Source organism: Brachycentrus maculatus, unplaced genomic scaffold, assembly GCF_059751285.1.
Source record: "Brachycentrus maculatus isolate JH-2025_06_01 unplaced genomic scaffold, ASM5975128v1 h1tg000139l, whole genome shotgun sequence".
Lineage (NCBI taxonomy): Eukaryota > Metazoa > Arthropoda > Insecta > Trichoptera > Brachycentridae > Brachycentrus > Brachycentrus maculatus.
The window spans coordinates 206,383-227,071 of record NW_028280892.1 but is presented as its reverse complement, the minus strand read 5'-3'; the positions used below and the strand labels follow the sequence as shown (position 1 = coordinate 227,071).

At 33.6% G+C, this 20,689-nt stretch overlaps 3 protein-coding genes across 6 annotated transcripts in view; 1 reads left to right on the top strand and 2 right to left on the bottom strand.

Moving 5' to 3' along the window:
* LOC148309079 (uncharacterized) overlaps window positions 1-9,101 on the bottom strand; it is a 106,548-nt gene extending 97,447 nt beyond the window's left edge. For both annotated transcript variants that reach the window (XM_088260619.1, XM_088260621.1), the window contains exon 1: window positions 8,653-9,101. The gene's annotated coding sequence lies outside the window, so the exon portion shown is untranslated. The remainder of the gene's footprint in view (window positions 1-8,652) is intronic.
* Window positions 9,102-9,216: 115 nt separating this feature from the next.
* On the top strand, window positions 9,217-17,628 carry LOC148309078 (pseudouridylate synthase TRUB2, mitochondrial-like). Of its 2 annotated transcripts, none has more exons than XM_088260629.1 (5): window positions 9,217-9,330; window positions 12,669-12,860; window positions 14,614-14,830; window positions 15,535-15,671; window positions 16,161-17,628. In XM_088260629.1, the coding sequence occupies exons 2-5, from the start codon at window positions 12,704-12,706 to the stop codon at window positions 16,409-16,411; spliced, it is 762 nt and encodes a 253-aa protein (XP_088116755.1). In that variant the 5' UTR covers window positions 9,217-9,330; window positions 12,669-12,703; the 3' UTR covers window positions 16,412-17,628. The 2 variants fall into 2 exon arrangements, with proteins under 2 accessions (XP_088116755.1, XP_088116754.1); XM_088260628.1 differs by lacking the exon at window positions 9,217-9,330 and adding an exon at window positions 10,594-10,829.
* A 147-nt stretch (window positions 17,629-17,775) lies between these two features.
* LOC148309076 (nose resistant to fluoxetine protein 6-like) overlaps window positions 17,776-20,689 on the bottom strand; it is a 28,661-nt gene continuing 25,747 nt past the window's right edge. For both annotated transcript variants that reach the window (XM_088260625.1, XM_088260624.1), the window contains exons 12-14: window positions 20,409-20,583; window positions 19,133-19,275; window positions 17,776-18,351 (exon numbers count right to left, since the gene is read on the bottom strand). In XM_088260625.1, the coding sequence (XP_088116751.1) occupies window positions 18,166-18,351; window positions 19,133-19,275; window positions 20,409-20,583 (504 nt within the window). In that variant the 3' untranslated portion in view covers window positions 17,776-18,165. The remainder of the gene's footprint in view (window positions 18,352-19,132; window positions 19,276-20,408; window positions 20,584-20,689) is intronic.

The window sequence follows — 20,689 nt, the reverse complement described above, 5'->3', positions numbered from 1 at the left end:
TCATTATTAGAAATAGGTATTAAATTGTGGTAGAGGGGTTCGAACCAAGAAACTATGACTAAAGAGTCCGCGACACTTACCACGGGACCACAACCCGACTGTATGTACGTTGTGAGTTATACGTAGAAGAAGGTACTTAGATCCGTTTTTTTTAAATAAATAATTTAAGCAAAATTTTAAATCGAAACAAACTTAGGTAAATAATTTCTAACATATAGTCTCTGTGGAATTAATGAAACAGATTTGGAGCCATGAAAAATGAGTGCCTGCGTGAGTCTCCTTGAATCCGATAATCCAAAATTATGAAAATTTGAAGAAGTGACACTCAAAAACTGATCTAAGGCGTAGATGGTCGGGAAATTCATAAAAGTGGAAATATCTCGAAAACTAAGGCACTTTTACTGAGGTCTAATTTTCATTTTTTGGTGTCACTGAGTGTCAATTTTGCAAAGCTGTTTTTGCCATAGCAATAGCGAAATTAATAATGCGATACAAGCTATCACAAGTGTGCGATATGATAAGGGCGTTATCTGCGTACAATGTGTATCGTAATCTGACCCACTGATGGATTTCGCGGCCAAAGGCCTGTATTGTGAACACGAGCGCATTGCCTATTGTAGATTGTCGGGTGTTTGGCCAGATAAGAGGCCACGAGCCGTCGAGTGTTTGCATAGCATAAAAGAGTGGTATTCTGCAAAATGTCGTCCATATTGCGTTCAAAGAATCGAGGCAAAAAAATCAATATCGATCATTTTAGCCATTTCAACAAATAAATAATGAAAGCTGTCCCACCGCATTCCCAGATCTGATACAGAAGCATCTAGGCTTCCTGACAGACCTTCTCTTGCAAACCAATTTTTAAAATTTTGTTTTATGAACTAAGTTGCGAAATTTATAGAAAATGTGAAACAAAATTGTATCGCGATTTTACTGTGAATTTACATTAAAAAGCTTTCAATATCCCTGTCACTGCCAATTTAAATAAATAAAAGTTTGTAAAACCACCACCAAATTTTCTAGAAGTGCCCCAGCGTGGGCAGAGAAAGGTATTGGTACTTAGTTAGTTCAGTTAGTCAGCTAGATCTGATTCCGACCCGACGTTGGCCGGTACACAAACGCTTCCACAACCCCAACCAGCACAGAAGACAGACACGGAACAGTTCAAGAATGAAGAAGACACGACTTAAAATAATTATATGGTTTTGAAGAGAAAAGAGTTATTGAAAGGAAAGGAGTTTAATTTTTTTCTATATCGTGGGTATACTGGCAAAAAAAAAGTTAACTCCAAAATTCCTGTTATTTCAAGCTTTCATTTATTAAATATATTATTAAACCATATCCGTCCCTAGGTGGAGCATATGGAGTCCACAAACTGTCTCCAGGCTTTTCTGTCCGCTGCCAGCTCCCTTGCATCCTCCCAAGTCAGATCCGCGTCTCGAAGTTCTGACTAGAACTGCCGACGAATTGCTTTCATTTAGCCTGAATAAAATACCCGCTTTTAAACTTAAAGTTTAATTTACATGTAAAACCACATAAATATGACATTTTAAACCACTTAGTGTATCATGCCAGTTTATAGAACGCTGAAAACTTTATAATATGCATTATTAAGTCGAAATCTCATATTTTCGAGTTAAAGTATTTTGCCAGTATACCCACGATATGTTTGTAGTAAGTTAAGTTTCTTTTTCAGAGTGTTAGCCCCTTTTCCATTTTTAACTTAAATTCTCACAGAAAAGTGAATTTCAACTGCTTTTAGATTGACATTCATTGGCTCCGGGTAAATATGCGTGCTAATACAATACGACTAAATAAAGAAAGCGAATTTGTTACAGGAGCGCGCGTCGTTTGAGAACAGCTCTGGGCATTAAAGGGTCAATATGTCGCACACCCCTTTCAAGAACGTCATAAATCAAAAAACCTGATTTTTCAGGAGAACGTTTTTAAAGTTTAAAAATATAACACAATGTATTAAAAATACATATCAAGCCACTTATTGAACTTTTTACTGTGCAACAGATCTTTTTAGGTAAAACCTAAAGGTTTTTTCTCCATTTGAAAAATATTTTATATTTAAAAAAAAAATAATTAAACAATATGTAAAGTATTTTGTATATAATATATTTTGTATTTACTAATTATACTTAGAAACCTATACCCTTATACCCTGTACTATGACTATTTATTTTGTATCCCCACACACAGGCCATGCCTTTGTGGGATCTTTTTTTGTATTCATTTTTATTTTTTATATAATATTTTTTGTTTTTGAATTTATGTAATGCAAATGAATTTTAAATAAAGAAAAAAAAAAAACCTTTTCTTCAAAATGCTAAAACAACATTTTCTGCCCTGTAGCGTGTAAATATTACGTTTAAAATATGCCCCTTTTGCTGGGATATAGCCGAAAACATGCACAACTAAAAATTGACGATTTTTGATTTATGACATTGTTGAAAGGAGTGAGCGATATGTTACAGGAACGCGCATAGTTTAAGAACGGCTCTCTGGGCATTAAAGGGTCAATATGTAAGCTTGACTCTGACCAGTGCTGTCGGGAGTTATTTCCGAGCATCGGCACTTGAACGGCACCATAAAATGTGAAATATGTACACAAGAATCGGCTTGCATGCCGCACTTAGTGCCGCCATAACGGGTCGGGAACAAAACGACGAAAGCGCGTCGAAAAGGTGCGGGTGAAGGAAATATTTTACTTTTTTTTTTACACCAACAAAATAAATGAGCCGTAAAAGGGATTAAAGTATCGTGATTTTACACTCGTATATTTATAGATTTGGCGTTTAATTTGAAGAACTCCATTTTAATTTACGTATTAAATGTTATATCAAACACTGATTTTTTTGAGTCTACTAAGTTGTATTTTATTGTTAAAAAACATATTAAAATCAATTTTGTGACAATCGTTTCGCTTATTTATGGCATTTTCAAACGAATACAAAAAAAGATCCCACAAAGGCATGGCCTGTGTGTGGGTAAACATTTTATTTTAGGTTTTAATAAAGGCACTGGAAAGAATACAATATACATTAGAAATATAAATATATTAAAAGTGCTAAATTAAACTACGAATACATACATGATTTTAACAAAAAATGTACTTGAAAAAACTTAACAAATATCTTCTTCTTTTTCTGCTTCTTTTAGGACTGGGTCCTGTCATTCTCGGGTCGCTCCTGGGAGGTGGAAGACCAGCTATCCTTCCATCGTTTAGGTGGTCTTCCTGGGGGTCTGATCCCGCTTATGTTGCTGTCCGCTGCCACCCTCACCACTCGATCCGAACTCGCTCTTCTCACATGATCTCTCCAGAAACGTCTTCTTTCTCTTCCCCATCGCACACATTTTTCTTATATCTGAGTTTCTTACTCTGTCGCGAAGTGTTAGGCCCGCAATGGGTCGTAGAGTCTTCATTTCTGATGTCCTAAGAAGGCTTTTTGTTCTCGCGGTGTCGGCTCTTGTTTCCGTGCCGTATGTCAGGATCGGTCTTACGCAGGTTTTATAGATCCTCACCTTACTCTCTTTCAGCATGTATTTGTTTCTCCATACAAAATTTTTACAAACATCTATTTTATTTAATATAATAATTTCAGCAAAATTTTAAATAGAAACAAATTTAGATAATTAGTGTCTATCATTTTTGTCCGTCTCCGTAGTGTAATGGTCAGTACGCTCGGCTACCGTTCTGGAGGTCCCGGGTTCGATTCCCAAGGGGGGTAAAATAAATATAAGTGATTTTTTCACTGTCATATTAATTCAATATTACCCTGGACTGGTACCTGAAGCGGAGGGCTGATCACCTTTCCTTCATATGTAAACGATCAAGATAACACTGCGTTTATATGACGCAGTGCCCTATGCACCATTGGGGTGCGGGTAAGGGTTTTATATTATTAATTATTATCATATAGTCGTTGTAGGAATGAATTAAACAATTTCATTTATTGATTCGGCAGTCACCTTGTATTAAAATCTATCCATTTTTAATCAATGTTTTACGCAGTAAAAACCACTATTTCAAATAGTAGTATTTACCAAGTAACACATTAATTAGAAATTAATTAAACAGTTTAGGAGCTATGAAAATTGAATTGTAATTTTCAAACGGCAATCTATTTTTGCATCTTTACACTTTCACTGCGACAACACGAATTGTGCAAACAATTCTCACATATCTGATTATTCACAATACTTGCATTGCACGTTCAATTAAGCGCTGCGTGCATCTATTTGCATGCACTTTTCCATCACACTTTTCCAAACTCATCGCGCGTGCCCTAACTGAAATAGTTGAATAACAAATTAGCGCAGTGCAGTAAAACCTCGATATAACGGACCTCTGTTCAACGTGATAAGTCCTGTGATTCATGTACCTACCCAAACTGCTATTAAGTGTAATGAAAACATATTTTTACAACTCATTATCTTTTAATAACTCTTTTTTCAGAACCATACATTTTTTTCGAAGAAAAACTATTTTTCAATACAAAAACGGTGTTTAGAGAAAATAAAACAACTGCTATTTATATATGCCTAGTATTCGTTAAATAGCAAGTTAATTTTCTTAAATCCCGGGTAATATTTAATGTAATTGTTTTTTATTCAACACCGTTTTTGTATTGAAAAAATTAGTTTTTCTTCGAAATAAATATATGGTTTTGAAAATAAGAGTTATAGAAAGGCAATGATATATTAATTTTTTAATACACATCGTAAAAAAACAAAAAAAAATCCAATATACATTTAAAAAAAAAAAGGGCATGATCCAACGATCGGTTCTATGCGTTGCCAGAATCGGGTTGTGGTCCCGTGGTTAGTGTCGCGGACTCTTAAGCCAGAGTTTCTCGGCTCGAACCCACTCTACCACAATTTGATACCTATTTCTAATAATAAGCCGCTGAGGCACACAGAAATAGTATGAAATTGAAATATTTGGGTAAATAATAAAACACAAATAAGTATTTATTTAAAAAAAATCCAACTGAGTTTTATTAATGCGAGTGTAAAATAAGTGAGTAAAATGAGTGCATTAAATAAGCATTGGAGTGAAAAATCAGCTACCTATATTTATTAATTAAAAGGAGTTGAAGTCCACAAGTGTATTAGTCGCACAGATTATAATGATGTAATTCGTGTTCAAAGGTGAAATGATCGCCAAGCTATTATTGTAATCACTCATATAATAAGTCCTTATCACCATTACGGCAATTATTACTTATGAAGTTTTCCATTATTTGACTATAATACAAGTTTAATTAGTAAACTGCAATTACCGTAAGTACGATAATTATTAGGGAAACTAGTAACATTTGTACATAAATATAGTAAAACCTTGATATAACTGACTTCTATTTAGCGAAAATTATTAGGAAAACTAGAGACATTTGTACAGAAATATAGTAAAACCTCGATATAACTGACTTTTATTTAGCGAACTTCGGATAACATAAATGTGGAATTGTTTAATTGGCTTTATTTTTATTAATGTAACTACCTTTGTTAATGTAATTGAATGTTTATAATTGTTAATGTTTTTTTCTTCATTAAAACCCTTATCCGCACCCCGATGGTGCATAGGGCACTGCATCATATAAACGCAGTGTTATCTTGATCATTAACATGAAGGAAAGGCGATTAGCCCTCCGCTTCAGATACCAGTCCAGGGTAATATTGAATAAATATTACAGTGAAAAAATCACTTATATTTATTTGACCCTCCCTGGGAATCGAACCCGGGACCTCCAGTACGGAAGCCGAGCGTGCTAACCACTACACTACGGAGGCCGACAATTTAATTGTTAATGTAACTATTTTATAATGACAATTGTTAATATAACTATTTTTATTATATACTTTTTTAAATGTCAAGCCGTACAACTCCCGAACAAATAAAAAATATATATAACAGACGAAAAATGTAAAAAGACGTCCTTTTCATATTATACATGCTTACATTACAAGTGTCGCCACATGTAAACAATTTTTAGTGGACATGATTATCACGTCATACGTCTAGCACTAGAATTTGAGACATGATGCGGTCCTGTTCGTACACTGCACCTAGCCGGAGCGACAACAACAATGCCAAAAATGAAAATATTGGTGGTAAGATCACATCTCGACGATCTAATAACATTTATTGACTTAATTGTCAGATATCGAGGTTCAACTACATATATTATATGCATTTTCGTAGTTTTAGAGAGTATTACATTTAAAAAAAAAACAGCGAATTTCAAAAGTGCAAACAAAACTTGATTCCTTTTTCAAAGCAGGATTACTGAAACCAAGCGCGTCGATATCAAACAGCGACGTCACATCACGACGAGTGTCCGAAGACAATAAATAGAGTTTTGTTTGCGTTTTGTGTTTTGTATTTTTATTTAAATATAAATACTGTGTTCATATTTTTCAAAAAAAAAGTTTATTTAAAAAAAAAATAAAACAAGGTTTGTTGGATTGAGTTCTACATTTATTTATGTATTTGTTAATACGTGACGCGTTTCGTATTCTTAGGACATTATCAAACACTGACTAAAAATATTTACGTGTTTGATAATGTCCGAAGAAGACGAAACGCGTCACGTATTAACATATACATAAATAAATGTAGAATTCAATCCAACAAAACTTGTTTTATTTTGGATATATTATTTAACGATTCAATGTGGAATTCTACCAACTGTCTGCAGTTACAATAAATAACTATTTTTTATAACGGACTTTCGGCTTTAATGGACACCCCCTCCCTTCAATCGGACCGTTATATCGTGGTTATACTGTATTCACGATACGGTCTCACTGTCAACACACGAGTTAGAAAACTCTCATTGACTCCGTGGCCGAGTGGGCAGAAACCAGTTTACGAACCGACAGCCGTGGGTTCGACTATCGGGCCACGCTTCGTCTAGGAGTAAATCGGGGACAAACGCTGGAATCTTCGGCCACCAAATCCCAAAAGTAGAAACCATTAAAAAACAGAAATTGTTCAACTTTTAAAGGGTGAAATATAATTGAATCTAAAGAAAAGTTCATCTTCGAGATGCCAAAATGACTTTACAATACCAAAATGAAATACCAAAGAATTCCAACAGAACTTTAAATATTTGGGAACCAAATACAACCTTCCCACATATAAAAAAATTGAAGATATTAAAATTGAGGATATTTTAAGATTGATAAATTTTATTCTCATTTATTTAAATCTAATAAGAAACAATTTAGGGTAGGCAACAGTTTTTATAATCGAACCTTTAAGCGATTTAAAAAAAACATCTCGCGATTTGCATTTTACAATTATTTCTAACACAGATTTTTTGATCATTTTCCTTGTTTATATGTAGTAGAATGGTCAAAGTTACTAAAATGGTAGAATTTACACCACTCAGTTATTAGGGAGAAACAAATTTCTAAAATAAATACTTCGCTTATATTTATTGATACCCTTGATTTCAAGTAACTGGGATTGATTGCACACTTTGATTTTAAATTGTGCAACGGCACACGTGTTGAATAATGTTGAATACGTTTAAACCGTATTCCACGTTACATAATTTAAAAGTCCCTAAAAATATTTTTTTGTTTTGTCCGCCTCCGTAGTGTAATGGTCAGCACGTTCGGCTACCGTTCTGGAGGTCCCGGGTTCGATTCCCAAGGGGGGTAAAATAAATATAAGTGATTTTTTCACTGTTATATTTACTCAATATTACCCTGGACTGGTACCTGAAACGGAGGGCTGATCACCTTTCCTTCATGTGTAAACGATCAAGATAACACTGCGTTTATATGACGCAGTGCCCTATGCACCATTGGGGTGCGGGTAAGGGTTTTATTATTATTATTTATTATAAAAATATTTTACATAAATCTATTCGATATATTATGATTTTTAAAATATGTAAGGGCTTGAGGCTTTTAATAGCAAAAAAAAACTTAAAAGCATTCTTATTTGTCCAACCTAACAGTTTCATTTGTGAAATAAACCTGTACATCATTTAAAATAATAATAATAATCAAAATTAATTAAAATATAAAATTAGTGTCTACAAGAACTAAATGAGTTGATAAAAAAAATGTAGGTAGGTACTTGCGTACTACCATATTTTTTTCAGATGGCTGCAAGATGTAATAGAAACAATAATATAAACGTCATCTGTATATTTATAAATGACAGAAATGTAGATCATTGAAATTATGAAGATATCCGATGTTTTTAATATTGACTTTGTAAGCGAAAAGCAAAAATTGTGTAATTTACGAAGTAATGAAAAATATAGCAAATAAATGGCGAACATCTTTAGTGTTTGCATAGTGACAGATTATAAAAATTCCAAAATGCAATCATGATTACACTACCCAGTATTTTACAATTCAATAGATGTAAGCAAGTTAATGAGGAAATGGTCAATTTACAATCAGCAAAACTTCTGCACTTGTGAAACAAAAAAAAATCATCTATTTCGTTTTTGGCAGCTAGTTTGTACTGTACACCTTGAAACTGACATCCAGAATTCTCAAATCTCTCCGAAATAGCGTGATAAATAATCATAAACACTTCTCGAATATCGCGGAACAATAAGGCACGAAGTGATTTTGACAAGTTGTGTAAACAGTTTTAAAAAAATAAGTACAACTCACGATTTTCATGGACCCTACAAATCTCAAACCACTTGGAAGACTCACTTACAACGGACACAAAACTAACAAAGGTTAATCAACTAGCATACAATAACAAAACCATCCAGCGGAAAATTGAATTAATTCAGAATTACCACACTTTAGGATATCACAAAATCTAGCCACTAATAAAAACTCGTTTGCGATCACAATCGGTTGAAAATTCGGGTATAATGCCGGTAGCCCGCTACTTCGACATCACCCTTATAATTTTGGAACACAACACAATATAAAACACTTTCACTAGAATTAAATGACATAACAAATACCGATAAAATAAATAAATAAGATCGAATACGTGACGAAAAACCGTCCCGACATACAATGCCCGTCAACCACAATCAACTGTATCGACGCAAGCGCGTTGACGTTTTGAACGTCGGTCTCCGTTCATAAAAATCATTCAGCGATCGCATGACAATATTTCACCCATTCATAAAGCAAAACCTATTCCTTTTGTCGGAAAGTGTCAGATTTATTTTGTTCACGTCATTTAATATCGTTGTATTGAAAACACAACATAAAACGAAAATCAATTGCTCTTTATTACAAAATTGTTGAAGAAATCATGTGAAAATGGCCAAATATATATTATAAACAAGGAGACAAAATGCTAGACTGCCGCGGACACACGTAAAGGTATGTGGGTTATTATAATAATAATCTTATTACCATTGTTATAATTTTTGAGTTTTTAGATTTTCGATGGTATTAAGTATTTTAGCAAATAACTCAAACCGGAAAGCTGAATTTAATTACCCTTAATTTGCGAATTCAGTTTGAAAACATATTAAATACATATTTGTATGTCAGTATAAATTTTAATAGATTTTTTCGTTAGTTTTCTGTTATTTCATAATCAGAAATTATTTTTATTTTACTGTTTCATGTTTAACATCTGCTAATAATATTTCATTTATATTTATTCTTTGTCTTTTTTCTAGTTTAAATGATCTCTGTAAACTTCATACCGAAGCGTATTATGTTGTATACCCACGTACAGTTGATCCTTTTATGGGATTTTTTGTTTATATTAAATATATAAATGAGCCATGTAATATGTAAACAATTTTTTTATAAATAAATACTAGACTGATCAAACTGTCTAATAGTTTTTTCGAACGCAGCTCTTTTCTGATGTTGTCTTTTTCTAATGAAGTACGTTCACAATTTGGAATTGGTCATATCCAACAGATGATCAATACAGAATTGAGAGTACCTACCGGGGTTCCAATAAATTTCGACGTAAATTAGAATGTAAATTTGAAGCAAAAGTGTAGGACGAATAGAGAAAATGATGACAATTGGTAATCTCGTATGCATATATTTTTGTTGTTGTTATTATACATATTGAAAATAATTTCTGATATCACAAAAAAATATAAATTTGTTATTTTACCACTAATAATAAAAATATTATTAAAATACACCTTTCTAAAATAAAAAAATATATTTTGACGTGCAATTGTTAAATGTTTTTGAGGTGACTGTGACACAAAAAATTAAATATATTTAATTTTTCTTTAATTATTCACTGCTGACAATTCGTCGGCAGTTCTCGTCAGAACTTTGGGACGCGAATCTGACTTGGGAGGATGCAAGGGAGCTGGCAGCCGACAGAAAAGCCTAGAGACAGTTTGTGGACTCCATATGCTCCACCTAGGGAGCGGATATGGTTTAATTAATTAACTATTATTCTAACGTGGAGTGGTACAATAAGACTTACTACAATTAAGTTAATAATAACGCTTTTTAAATCCAATGTTTTCTCTATTTCATTGTCATTCTATCGAGAGTCGAGGTAGGAAAAATATAAAATCATGCTTTCACATTTTACGTGTGTGCCCCACCAACTTCTGGCATGGTGATCACATTGACTTTTGGAACATTATCAAATATACGTCATGTGTCAAAAATATAAACATAACCGAACATAACCTTACTTTCCAGCAATTTCAGTTTGCACATTTTTGATCCTGTCAATATATGTATATTATTTGATATATTTAATAAAATGGTACTTCTGCGGGACCCCAGACTCGCACTGAAGGCTTTGAATGGTGTACTTTGTGTTTACAAACCCGTTGGTATATCTGTAAATAAAGTTATTAGTACAATCAAAGCAAACTTATGTCGAGGTTTGTGCAGTGTAATTATTATTGTTTTCCTATCTTGAAGAGTACTTATGTATTAATTTTATTTATTTGTAATATTAATGACTGTATTCACGAATCGAATATAACTATTTTTTTCTTTATTTTAAATTCTATTGCATTATCCAAACATAACAAATTCAAATACATAAAAATATGAAAAAAAAATAAATACAAAAAAAGATCCCACAAAGGCATGGCCTGTATGTGGGTATTAAAATATAATTCAGGTCATAGTTAAGGGTATAAGGATATAGGTATTACAAGTAGAACTAGAATAATAGTACAACATTTTGAGTGTGTCAAATGTTGTAAATAAATTGTCCGGTCAAATTATAAGCTTAAATAAAAAAAATGAAAATGATATTTTCTGGCGTTTCTCATGTGTGTGATTATAATCCAGGATTCGGACCTCACATCCTAAAATAAGAGTTTCTCCTTATTAAAAAGCATCTTTACATCTCACCAATAGATGTCTCTAGTGAAGTTCTAGTGATTCAAGAACAAGGTTTCTAAATTGGTTCATATATACAGAACTTCCAAGAATTTGATTAGTGTGGTTGTCAATAATGGGTAGAATTGGTGAATGTTACACGTGTGTAAAGTGATCACTCAAACCAGCCTATGACGGTCGTCAGCCCCGTAAATGCCCAGACTTCCATATTCTTCTTCGTCTTTGATGAGATGTCAAAAATAATAGAATAATAGTGTTAATATAAAATACAAAAAATACTTGACTATAAGAATACTAAAAAAAACTTTTAAAAAAAAATATAATTAAAAACTTAAAAACATAAAAAGATGAAAAAGTAAAAAGTTAGCAAGCATGTACTACATGAGTGATACGTCTACAAGAAAAAGGAGCTAAAATCAGTCTCTTCGATAAACAATCTAAGCAATATTTTAAATCTACACAAACTTAGGTAATTAACATTTACCAAATAGTCTTTGTGGAATAAATTGAACAGTTTACGAGCTATGAAAAATGAGTGTCTTTACGCAAGTCTGTATTCTTTTGTATTTATGAAATATTTGAATAATTTTCAATTATCAATATTAAATTATTGCGTTTGCGCTGTAACTTCAAAATATAAACATCTTAATATATTTCATAGTGTCCGTTTATTGCACATACTTTATTTAACCCTTGATTACGGGTCATTCGTAAAATTTACGACGCACATTCAATTTGTGGGGAGCACCGAGGCAACACATTTGAATTATATAGTGACAGCTAGCATGTATCTTGATTTTTTTTACTGATATTGTGTATAAAGTTCTTAAAAAACATTTTGCACTTTTTTTTTAAACCTTTCCGACTTGGGAGGATGCAAGGGAGCTGGCACCCGACAAAAAAGCCTGGAGACAGTTTATGGACTCCACATACTCCACCTAGGGAGCGGATATGGTTTAATATTACATAATTTCTATATTCATAATACAAAGATTTTATTTAAAGAAATACATATTTAATGTAAAAAAAAACCCACTCCCCAGAGAAAGTCGGACATCAATTATTGTACCCCTGGAAAGGTTAAATGTCTTTATTTAAGGATTTTGCTAAAATGTGAGCTTTTATTATTGCTTAAAGGTGGAGACTGGCCGGAGCATTTCATCGTAACATAACACGTTAGTACAGCGAGGCGAGCGCTCCATCCATAGTTTCGGATGCTCGCTGTGAGCGACGTTACAACGTTATGCTATGACGAAATGCTCCGGTCAGTCTCCACCTTAGTACCTCGTTGTTTCCTGCATGCGAGTAGAGCCTCAATATTGGGTATGTCATGGTTTGTGATTTCAAGCAGTTTGAACCACTTTTTTCAGATCTCAACACATTAGACGATCGACCTCCCCGGCCGATGGTCGTGATATCCGGCGCCACAAACTCCCCAATGAAAGTGAATCTGGCTCCAGACTTGACGGATCATCCGCTGGTTACGGGTCCTCGGTTTCAGGATGCTGACTTTCAGATCAGCTATGTGACGTATGTTGATTACAACACCAGCGGAGTTCTAGGTATTTCCGAATTGAAATTTTCTATATTCTCAATATTATTAACCCTAAAATGATTAAGGAAACACCTGTTTTTATACCACTTGAGTTCATTGACTCAAGTCAGTGTTTGATAATGTCCTATAAGACGAAACGCGTCACATATCATATATCGCTCACTCCTTTCAAGAACGTCATAACTCAAAAAACATGATTTTTCAAGATAACGTTTTTAAAGTTTAAAAATGTAATACAATGTTTTAAAAATAAATATCAAGCCACTAATTGAACTTTTTACTGTGCAACAGATCTTTTTAGGTAAAACCTGAAGGTTTTTTCTCCATTTGAAAAGTATTTGGTATTTTTAAAAAAATAATTAAACAATGCCTTTTTTTCAAAATGCAAAAACAACACTTTCTGACCTGTAGCGGGTAAATAATAAGTTAAAAATATGCCGCTTTTGCTGGGATATAGTACATGTTTTGGGAATTCCGAAAACATGTACAACTGAAATTTGTCGATTTTTGATTTATGACATTCTTGAAAGGAGTGAGCGATATATGATTTTTACATATATGACGCGTTTAGTTTTATTAGGACATTGACTGACTTGAGTCAGTGTTTGATAATGTCCTAATAAGATGAAACGCGTCATATATCATATATGTAAATAAAGTAGAATTCAATCCATTAACCGTATTTAATTTTGGATAAATTACCCAATAATTCATTATGGAATTCTACCAACTGCCTGCAGTTACAATAAATAAGATATATTAGTAAATAACCACTCACCGAGATATTTTGTCTACCGGTTTCGAGACGTACCCGTCTCTTCGTCAGGACAATCACTATGACATGTAAACAATACTACACTTCACTACGATAGCACTATTCTTACACTTACACAACTACATAAAACAAAACTTGGTCTACCATGTGATCTCATGTGATCAACAGTTTATGCAGTTATAAGTGTGTGAATAGTGCTATGATAGTGACGTGTAGTATTGTTTGCATGCTGTTGTAGCGATTGTCCTGAAATTTTCTATTTGAAATTCCAAGTAATTCGATCGCTATGAATTTTTCACATAGTTCGTTTTAAAGTATGTTTTTTTTTCTTCTTTAATTAGCTTATATTACACTAATATAAACCATTATTGACGCTTAATTTACATCATATATAATTATATATTTACATCTTCTTACAGTAAACAAAACATTTATTTTTAAATTCTTTCACTCTTTTCATTCTTAATACATTCAGGCATCTCATCATACATTTTCAAATCCTTATACATTAAACAATTTTGTGACTCGGTTTTTTTCAACAATGGCAGTCTTATTTTATCCTTAAAATATTTAGGTAATTTATATATAAAGATCAGCATATTTAATTTTAGTCTCTTTTTTATATATCGTTTTTTACAAATCTTGATTAATATAAGCTATTGAATCCATTACATCTATTGTATTGTATTGTATTGTTTTTTAGGGATTAACTTTATTCCTTTATTATTTACTACACACATTCACACGTATATTAAAATTTGTAAACACGATCCCAATTGATTCAATGTTTTTTGGCGTATCTCGCGCTCTACCAAAAGTAAGCAAATAGAACGCTTATAAGTGTCTCCCACTCTCTACCAACAGTGTGTAAATTATCCCACAAACAATGTATTAATTTTAACAATAATGCTTATCTCAGCCTTGCATTTAAATAATATATTATTGATATGATGTGTTATGTATCATTGAACCTGATTTTTTGCAGTGCTGGGAATAAATAAAGGTACAAAGCTCACGATGAAACTCCACCGAGCCAAACCCACCCGCGCCTATAAAATCCATGGAAAATTCGGTGCGGCCACAGATACATATTTTGCAAATGGGAAAATTGTTGAGAAGGCGAGTTTCAAGCATGTTACCAGAGATAAAATTGACAGAGTAGTTGGATATATGCAATCCGCTCATCAGAAGAAGATGTTTGAGTAAGTATAAATACTTAATGATTTTATTTGTAAAATATTAGTGGTTTTTCCCTACTTATTTACTATTACTCTGGTCTGGTACATGAAGCGCAGGGCTATCACATTGTGTATGTATTTCATTTTCATCACTCTGTACACATTTAAAAGTTAAGTCTCCAATGTTTGAAAAACATCTTTCAAGACCCTCGATGTACTTTTTTCAGATCTATCCATCAATTTGATGCAGTAAACTCTTAGATATTGTATAGCTTATGTAAAATGTGTCATGAAATGTCATAACTTATGTAAAATGTGGCATAAAATGTCATAACTGATGTAAAACGTCATAATTAATGTAAAATGTCCTAACTTATGTAAAATATATCATAAAATGTTATAATTTATGTAAAATGTGTCATAAAATGTCATGACTTACGTAAAATATCATGACTGTTGTAAAACGTCATAACTTATGTATAATGTGTCATAAAATGTCATAACTTATGTAAAATGCGACATAAAATATCATAACTGATGTAAAACGTCATAATTTATGTAAAATGCATCATAAAATGTCATAACTTATGTAAAATGTGGCATAAAATGTCATAATTGATGTAAAATACCATAACTAATGTAAAATGTGAGGATTGGGTTGAAATCAGCCATTATTTTAACTTATCCTGTATTCACACTCTCCTGTACATATCTAAAATTGATTTCAGTTTATCGGGCTTGGATATGTCCTCGCAGGCCGGATACGAGCTGCTTTCCTCCGGTTTGATAAGACCAGCAGATAATAAAATACCCGTCATTTACGGACTCAAATGCATTAATTTTGACTCTCCAAATTTTACTATAGGTAAGATTTTTATCATACCAAACATCTACCTACTCCAAAAAAAATCACAAAATAAAATAAAATCAAAACCGTGTTAATGCAAGGTTAAGATAAGCATTATCGATAAAATTATGAAAGGTGTGTTGAGACAGTTTGGGTATGTGAATCGAATGAGTGAGGATAAAACAGTAAAACAAATATATGAGACAAATTTAGTTAGAAATAGAAACAAGACTGAGAAAGACTTGGTATGATCAAGTATTTCAAATACTTGGACGTGGTCTAATAGTGGTTCAAATACTTGGGTACTGAGGAGAAACTTCAAAAAATAATAAACAGTTTTGCCAATGTAACCATTAAAATTGTGTCATTGCTATTGAAAAATCCTTTATTAGATGATTGAAAGAACTAACCTTCAAATGTCCATTTTCCGTGTATGCAGTTAGGATATTCTGCATTCAGATGGCAGTTTAGTTTCTACAAATCTTAATATACATTTTTATGTTGCAGAAATTCAATCGATAAACGAATATGAAAAATACCTCCATACTATAATCCACGATATCGGAATGCAGCTGAAGTCTGTGGCGCATTGCACTGCCACCCAGTGCATTCGACAGGGGAGGTTTACATTGGACCACGCTATCCTGAAGAAGCATTGGGACCTTCCCAACATTTTAAACTCCATTAAAACGTGCAATCAGATTCTAGAGGAACATGAAACTTTACTACAGCCAAAAGCCGCCTTATCCATGTCATAAATCAATATTTTGTATCCAATTTTGTGTTCCGTAGCGTGATGTTTAGTGCGTTTAGCTACCTGCGGTACTGGAGGCCCCGGACTCTTTCCCGGGAGGGTTAAAATAAATATGAGTGTATTTTGTATGTTAAAAGCAATTTTAACTTTGTAGTATGGTAATATAACACTCTCCTTATAATTTATTGGTCGATTTGTGTAATACCGCTTTAAGTTTATAACCTGCGCGGTCCTATGACTGTACAGTTGTTACATATGGATTGATGAAAGCCTTATTTTATGGAAAGGTCATTTGGCGTTCAAAATGTATATACTATCAAAAAGGCATCACTTTGGTATAAAGATTTTCGTATTTTGTGATGTACTTACCAGATACCATTATTTACACGGCTTAGAATCTGACATAATTTTGAATGCTGATATAGGCATATCGGGTCCTATAGTACTGACTTTTTGGACAAGGGCAATCAATTATACATGGATTATTGGTATACAGACCCGACACTTTTTGATTTTCTTTTTGTGAATGGAACAAACGCTTGCGGAACGGCCAGAACCGATAGAAAAAATATGCCCAATTTTGACAAAGCCAAAGTGAAAAAAGGTGACATAGAGTATTACGCATCTAGATCTCTTATGGCAGTCAAATGGAAAGACAAGAGGGAAGTAATAATGCTGACCAATATGCATGAGAGCGAAATGGAAGTAAGCCAAAAAATTGACTACCGAACATGTCAATATAATAATAATAATAATAGATAATAAAATTGGATAACTTATATAGCGCCATTTTCGTAAAAAAATACCTCAAGGGCACTATATATAAAGAAACGACAGCAATTGTTATTGGTTACTCAAAAAATATGGGCGCAGTCGGCAGGGTGGACCAAATTTTGGGAATTTCAATTTTTCAACATTTTGAGTGTGTCCAAATACTTGTTTACTAAATCTGGATTATCTCCAATTACAGGAGCTATTTTCATATCATTTTTTGACATCTCATTAAAGATGAAGAAAAACATGGAAGTCTGGGCATTTACAGGGCTGACAACCGTCATAGGCTGGTTTAAGTGATCACTTTACACACGTTTCATCTCACCAATAGATGTCTCTAGTGAAGTTCTAGTGATTCAAGAATAATGTTTCAAAGTTGGTTCATATATATATATAGAAGAATTTGAGTAGTGTGGTTGTCAATAATGGGTATAATTGGTGAATGTTTCACGTGTGTAAAGTGATCACTTAAACCAGCCTATGACGGTCGTCAGCCCCGTAAATGCCCAGACTTCCATATTCTTCTTCATCTTTGATGCGATGTCAAAAAATTATTTGAATTTTAAGCACCAATTACAAATAAGAACAAAAAGATAAAGAAAATCAGTTTTTATTCAATACTATTTCAAGGAACACATTTTTCCATAATTTCACTACCTTTGTTTTAAAACAATGTGTTTTCTAGACAAAAGTTGAATGCAAATTTGATAAGAAATACAGTGAAACCTCTCATAAAAAGGAAAATTCGTTCCAGAATCTTACTTGTTAAGCGAAACATTTTTATTTTAACTAGCGCGGAAGTCCCGGTTCACAAGTGAATGTTGTGAAAAAGGGACTTGCCTTTTCTCTGTAACTCATGCGAAATTTCGCCTGCTAAGAGAGCAATTTTTTCACATTTTTTTTGCTTGTTATGAGAGGTTCCACTGTACAAATTGTAAAAAAATAGTTTAAAAATAAAATAAAACATTCTACTTATATTATTCATCACAATTCTTTTTTAATGTCACCAGTACTACTGTCAACTTTCAATTCCTTTTCCACTTGGGAATTATGTTTGACGGCTTTCCCCGAAACCAGCTTTATCATGCGGAAAAACGGGGATTCAAACAGGATTGTAAAAGCAAAACCAAGCAGGAAGCTCAACGTCACGAAACCAAGTCCATAGACAATCTGAAAAAAGATAAAATTAGAGACCATCGACAGAATCACAGACAATCTTCATTGACTTGTTTTATTTGATAAAAATACCCTACAGATTCTCTGTACTGTAATCCGAACGCTCCACTAGTTTGAACAGAGTGTAAACTTACAGTGTTCGAATTATAGAAATCCTGCTGCATATATAATCACCGCATTTTTGTCCGCCTCCGTAGTGTAATGGTCAGCACGCTCGGCTACCGTTCTGGAGGTCCCGGGTTCGATTCCCAGGGGGGTCAAATAAATATAAGTGATTTTTTTCACTGTAATATTTATTCAATATTACCCTGGACTGGTCCTGAAGCGGGGGGCTGATCACCTTTCCTTCATGTGTAAACGATCAAGATAACACTGCGTTTATATAAAGCAGTGCCCTATGCACCATTGGGGTGCGGATAAGGGTTTTATTATTATATTATATATAATCACTCCGTTAAGATAACCCCACGTATCAAGATTAGTCCATCTGAGAGCTGTTCTCCTTACATTAGCCTGCCGCGATGTAAAAACAAGAGGCGATGGTAAGGATCTCAAACGGTCAGTTGGGAAACAGCTCTCGTGCTGGAACACATCTCGGTGTCGCTCTCGGTATACATTTCATATCTATACAGTGAAACTTCTATCGTTTTTCAAGGGACCTATTGAAATAAACTATGAATGCGGGATTAAGAAGTCAATACACAAGGAGATACAATCGAGTAAAGATACCGTTCGAGGAACTATAGATAGAGGTTTCACTGTGCATCATACTTACAGCAGGGGCGACGCCGGCTTCCCATGTGCTGTCAGTGAAGCTGGAAAAGGTCCTGATTACCATCGGGTTGATCAGGTACACGCAGTATGATATGCGGCCCAAAGGAATCCACATTTTCAGAGACAAGAAGTCATTGATGATTCCTGTAAAATGAAAATCATAAAAATTAACCACTTCATGTTTCACAAAAATAGAACTAAAGAGTTTAAAGTTGTCCAGTTCTAAAAAACAAAATAGAAGCAATAAAAAATTTAAAATAAAAGCAAGTCTAACTGTAAAAATAAGAATAATAATAAAAAGATAACAAATTTGGTCTTAATCAAAGAATTTTCAAAAAATTCCATTAAAATCGGTTAAGTGGCAGCAAGTGAGATCAATTCAGTTGCTCATCTTATACATATTATGCAAATAAAATATATCCGGAATATAAGAGATTGGACGGGGATCAGGACCGTCGAGGCGCTGTTTAAAGCTGCCCAAGACAAGGACAATTACTCTCAAGTGATAGTTGACGTCAGGGGGAACTGACATGACACGCACAGAAGAAGAATAATGCAAATAAGTCGAAACACGCGAGCAGTGCTCGGGCTGGCACGATATGCGCTGTCTGAGAACACTGCTCATTCAAAAGCTTATACATATATTTAATTAGTAATCTGATACATTGGCGGCCATTTTAAAGTTCTGTATAGTGGTGATGTCAACATTTTATGATTTTAAAAATATATAAGGTTACTTGAAAGGATTTGCTGTGTCCCATGCCTTATCTCCTCATTCCTTATAAAATAAAACCACTGCACGCTTAAAATTCTTAAGGTGATTCAGTTGGCTAGGTCATGTACTCCGCATGCCTCCTAAGAGCCGCCATCAAGCTTGCCTCTTTAGCAATTCATCAAGTTCGCGCCGCCCAGGAGGATTACTGCTGACGATTCGTCGATAGCTCTCTCTGAACTTCTGGACGCGGACTTGACTTGGGAGAATGCAAGGGAGCTGGCAGCCGACAGAAAAGCATGGGGACAGTTTATGGACTCCATATACTCCACAAAGGGAGCGGATATGGTTTGAATTAATATATATATATATATATATATATATATATATATATATATATATATATATATATATATATATATATATATATATATATATAAAACCCTTATCCGCACACCAAATGGTGCATAGGGCACTGTCACATAAACGCAGTGTTATCTTGATCGTTTATACATGAAGGAAAGGTGATCAGCCCTCTGCTTAAATTAATATAAGGTTACTTTACCTCCATTTCCAGAGAGACAAGCTAACATGAGCCAGGCTACGCTGACAGCCCAAAATGATCTACTGAATCCCATGTAAATAGTGCTCGCAAATAGACTCATGTCTTTGTCAGCAAATCCAAACATCATAACTGCACCCGTTCCTACTCCGATGATCCAACCGAAAGTCTTTGTACCCTGCAATGAAAATCGTTTGAAAAATATCATCCAATAATACAAATGTGGAAGTCCTCACCAAAAACGTTACATTTCCATTATAAATGATTTTAAATAATCAGGAATT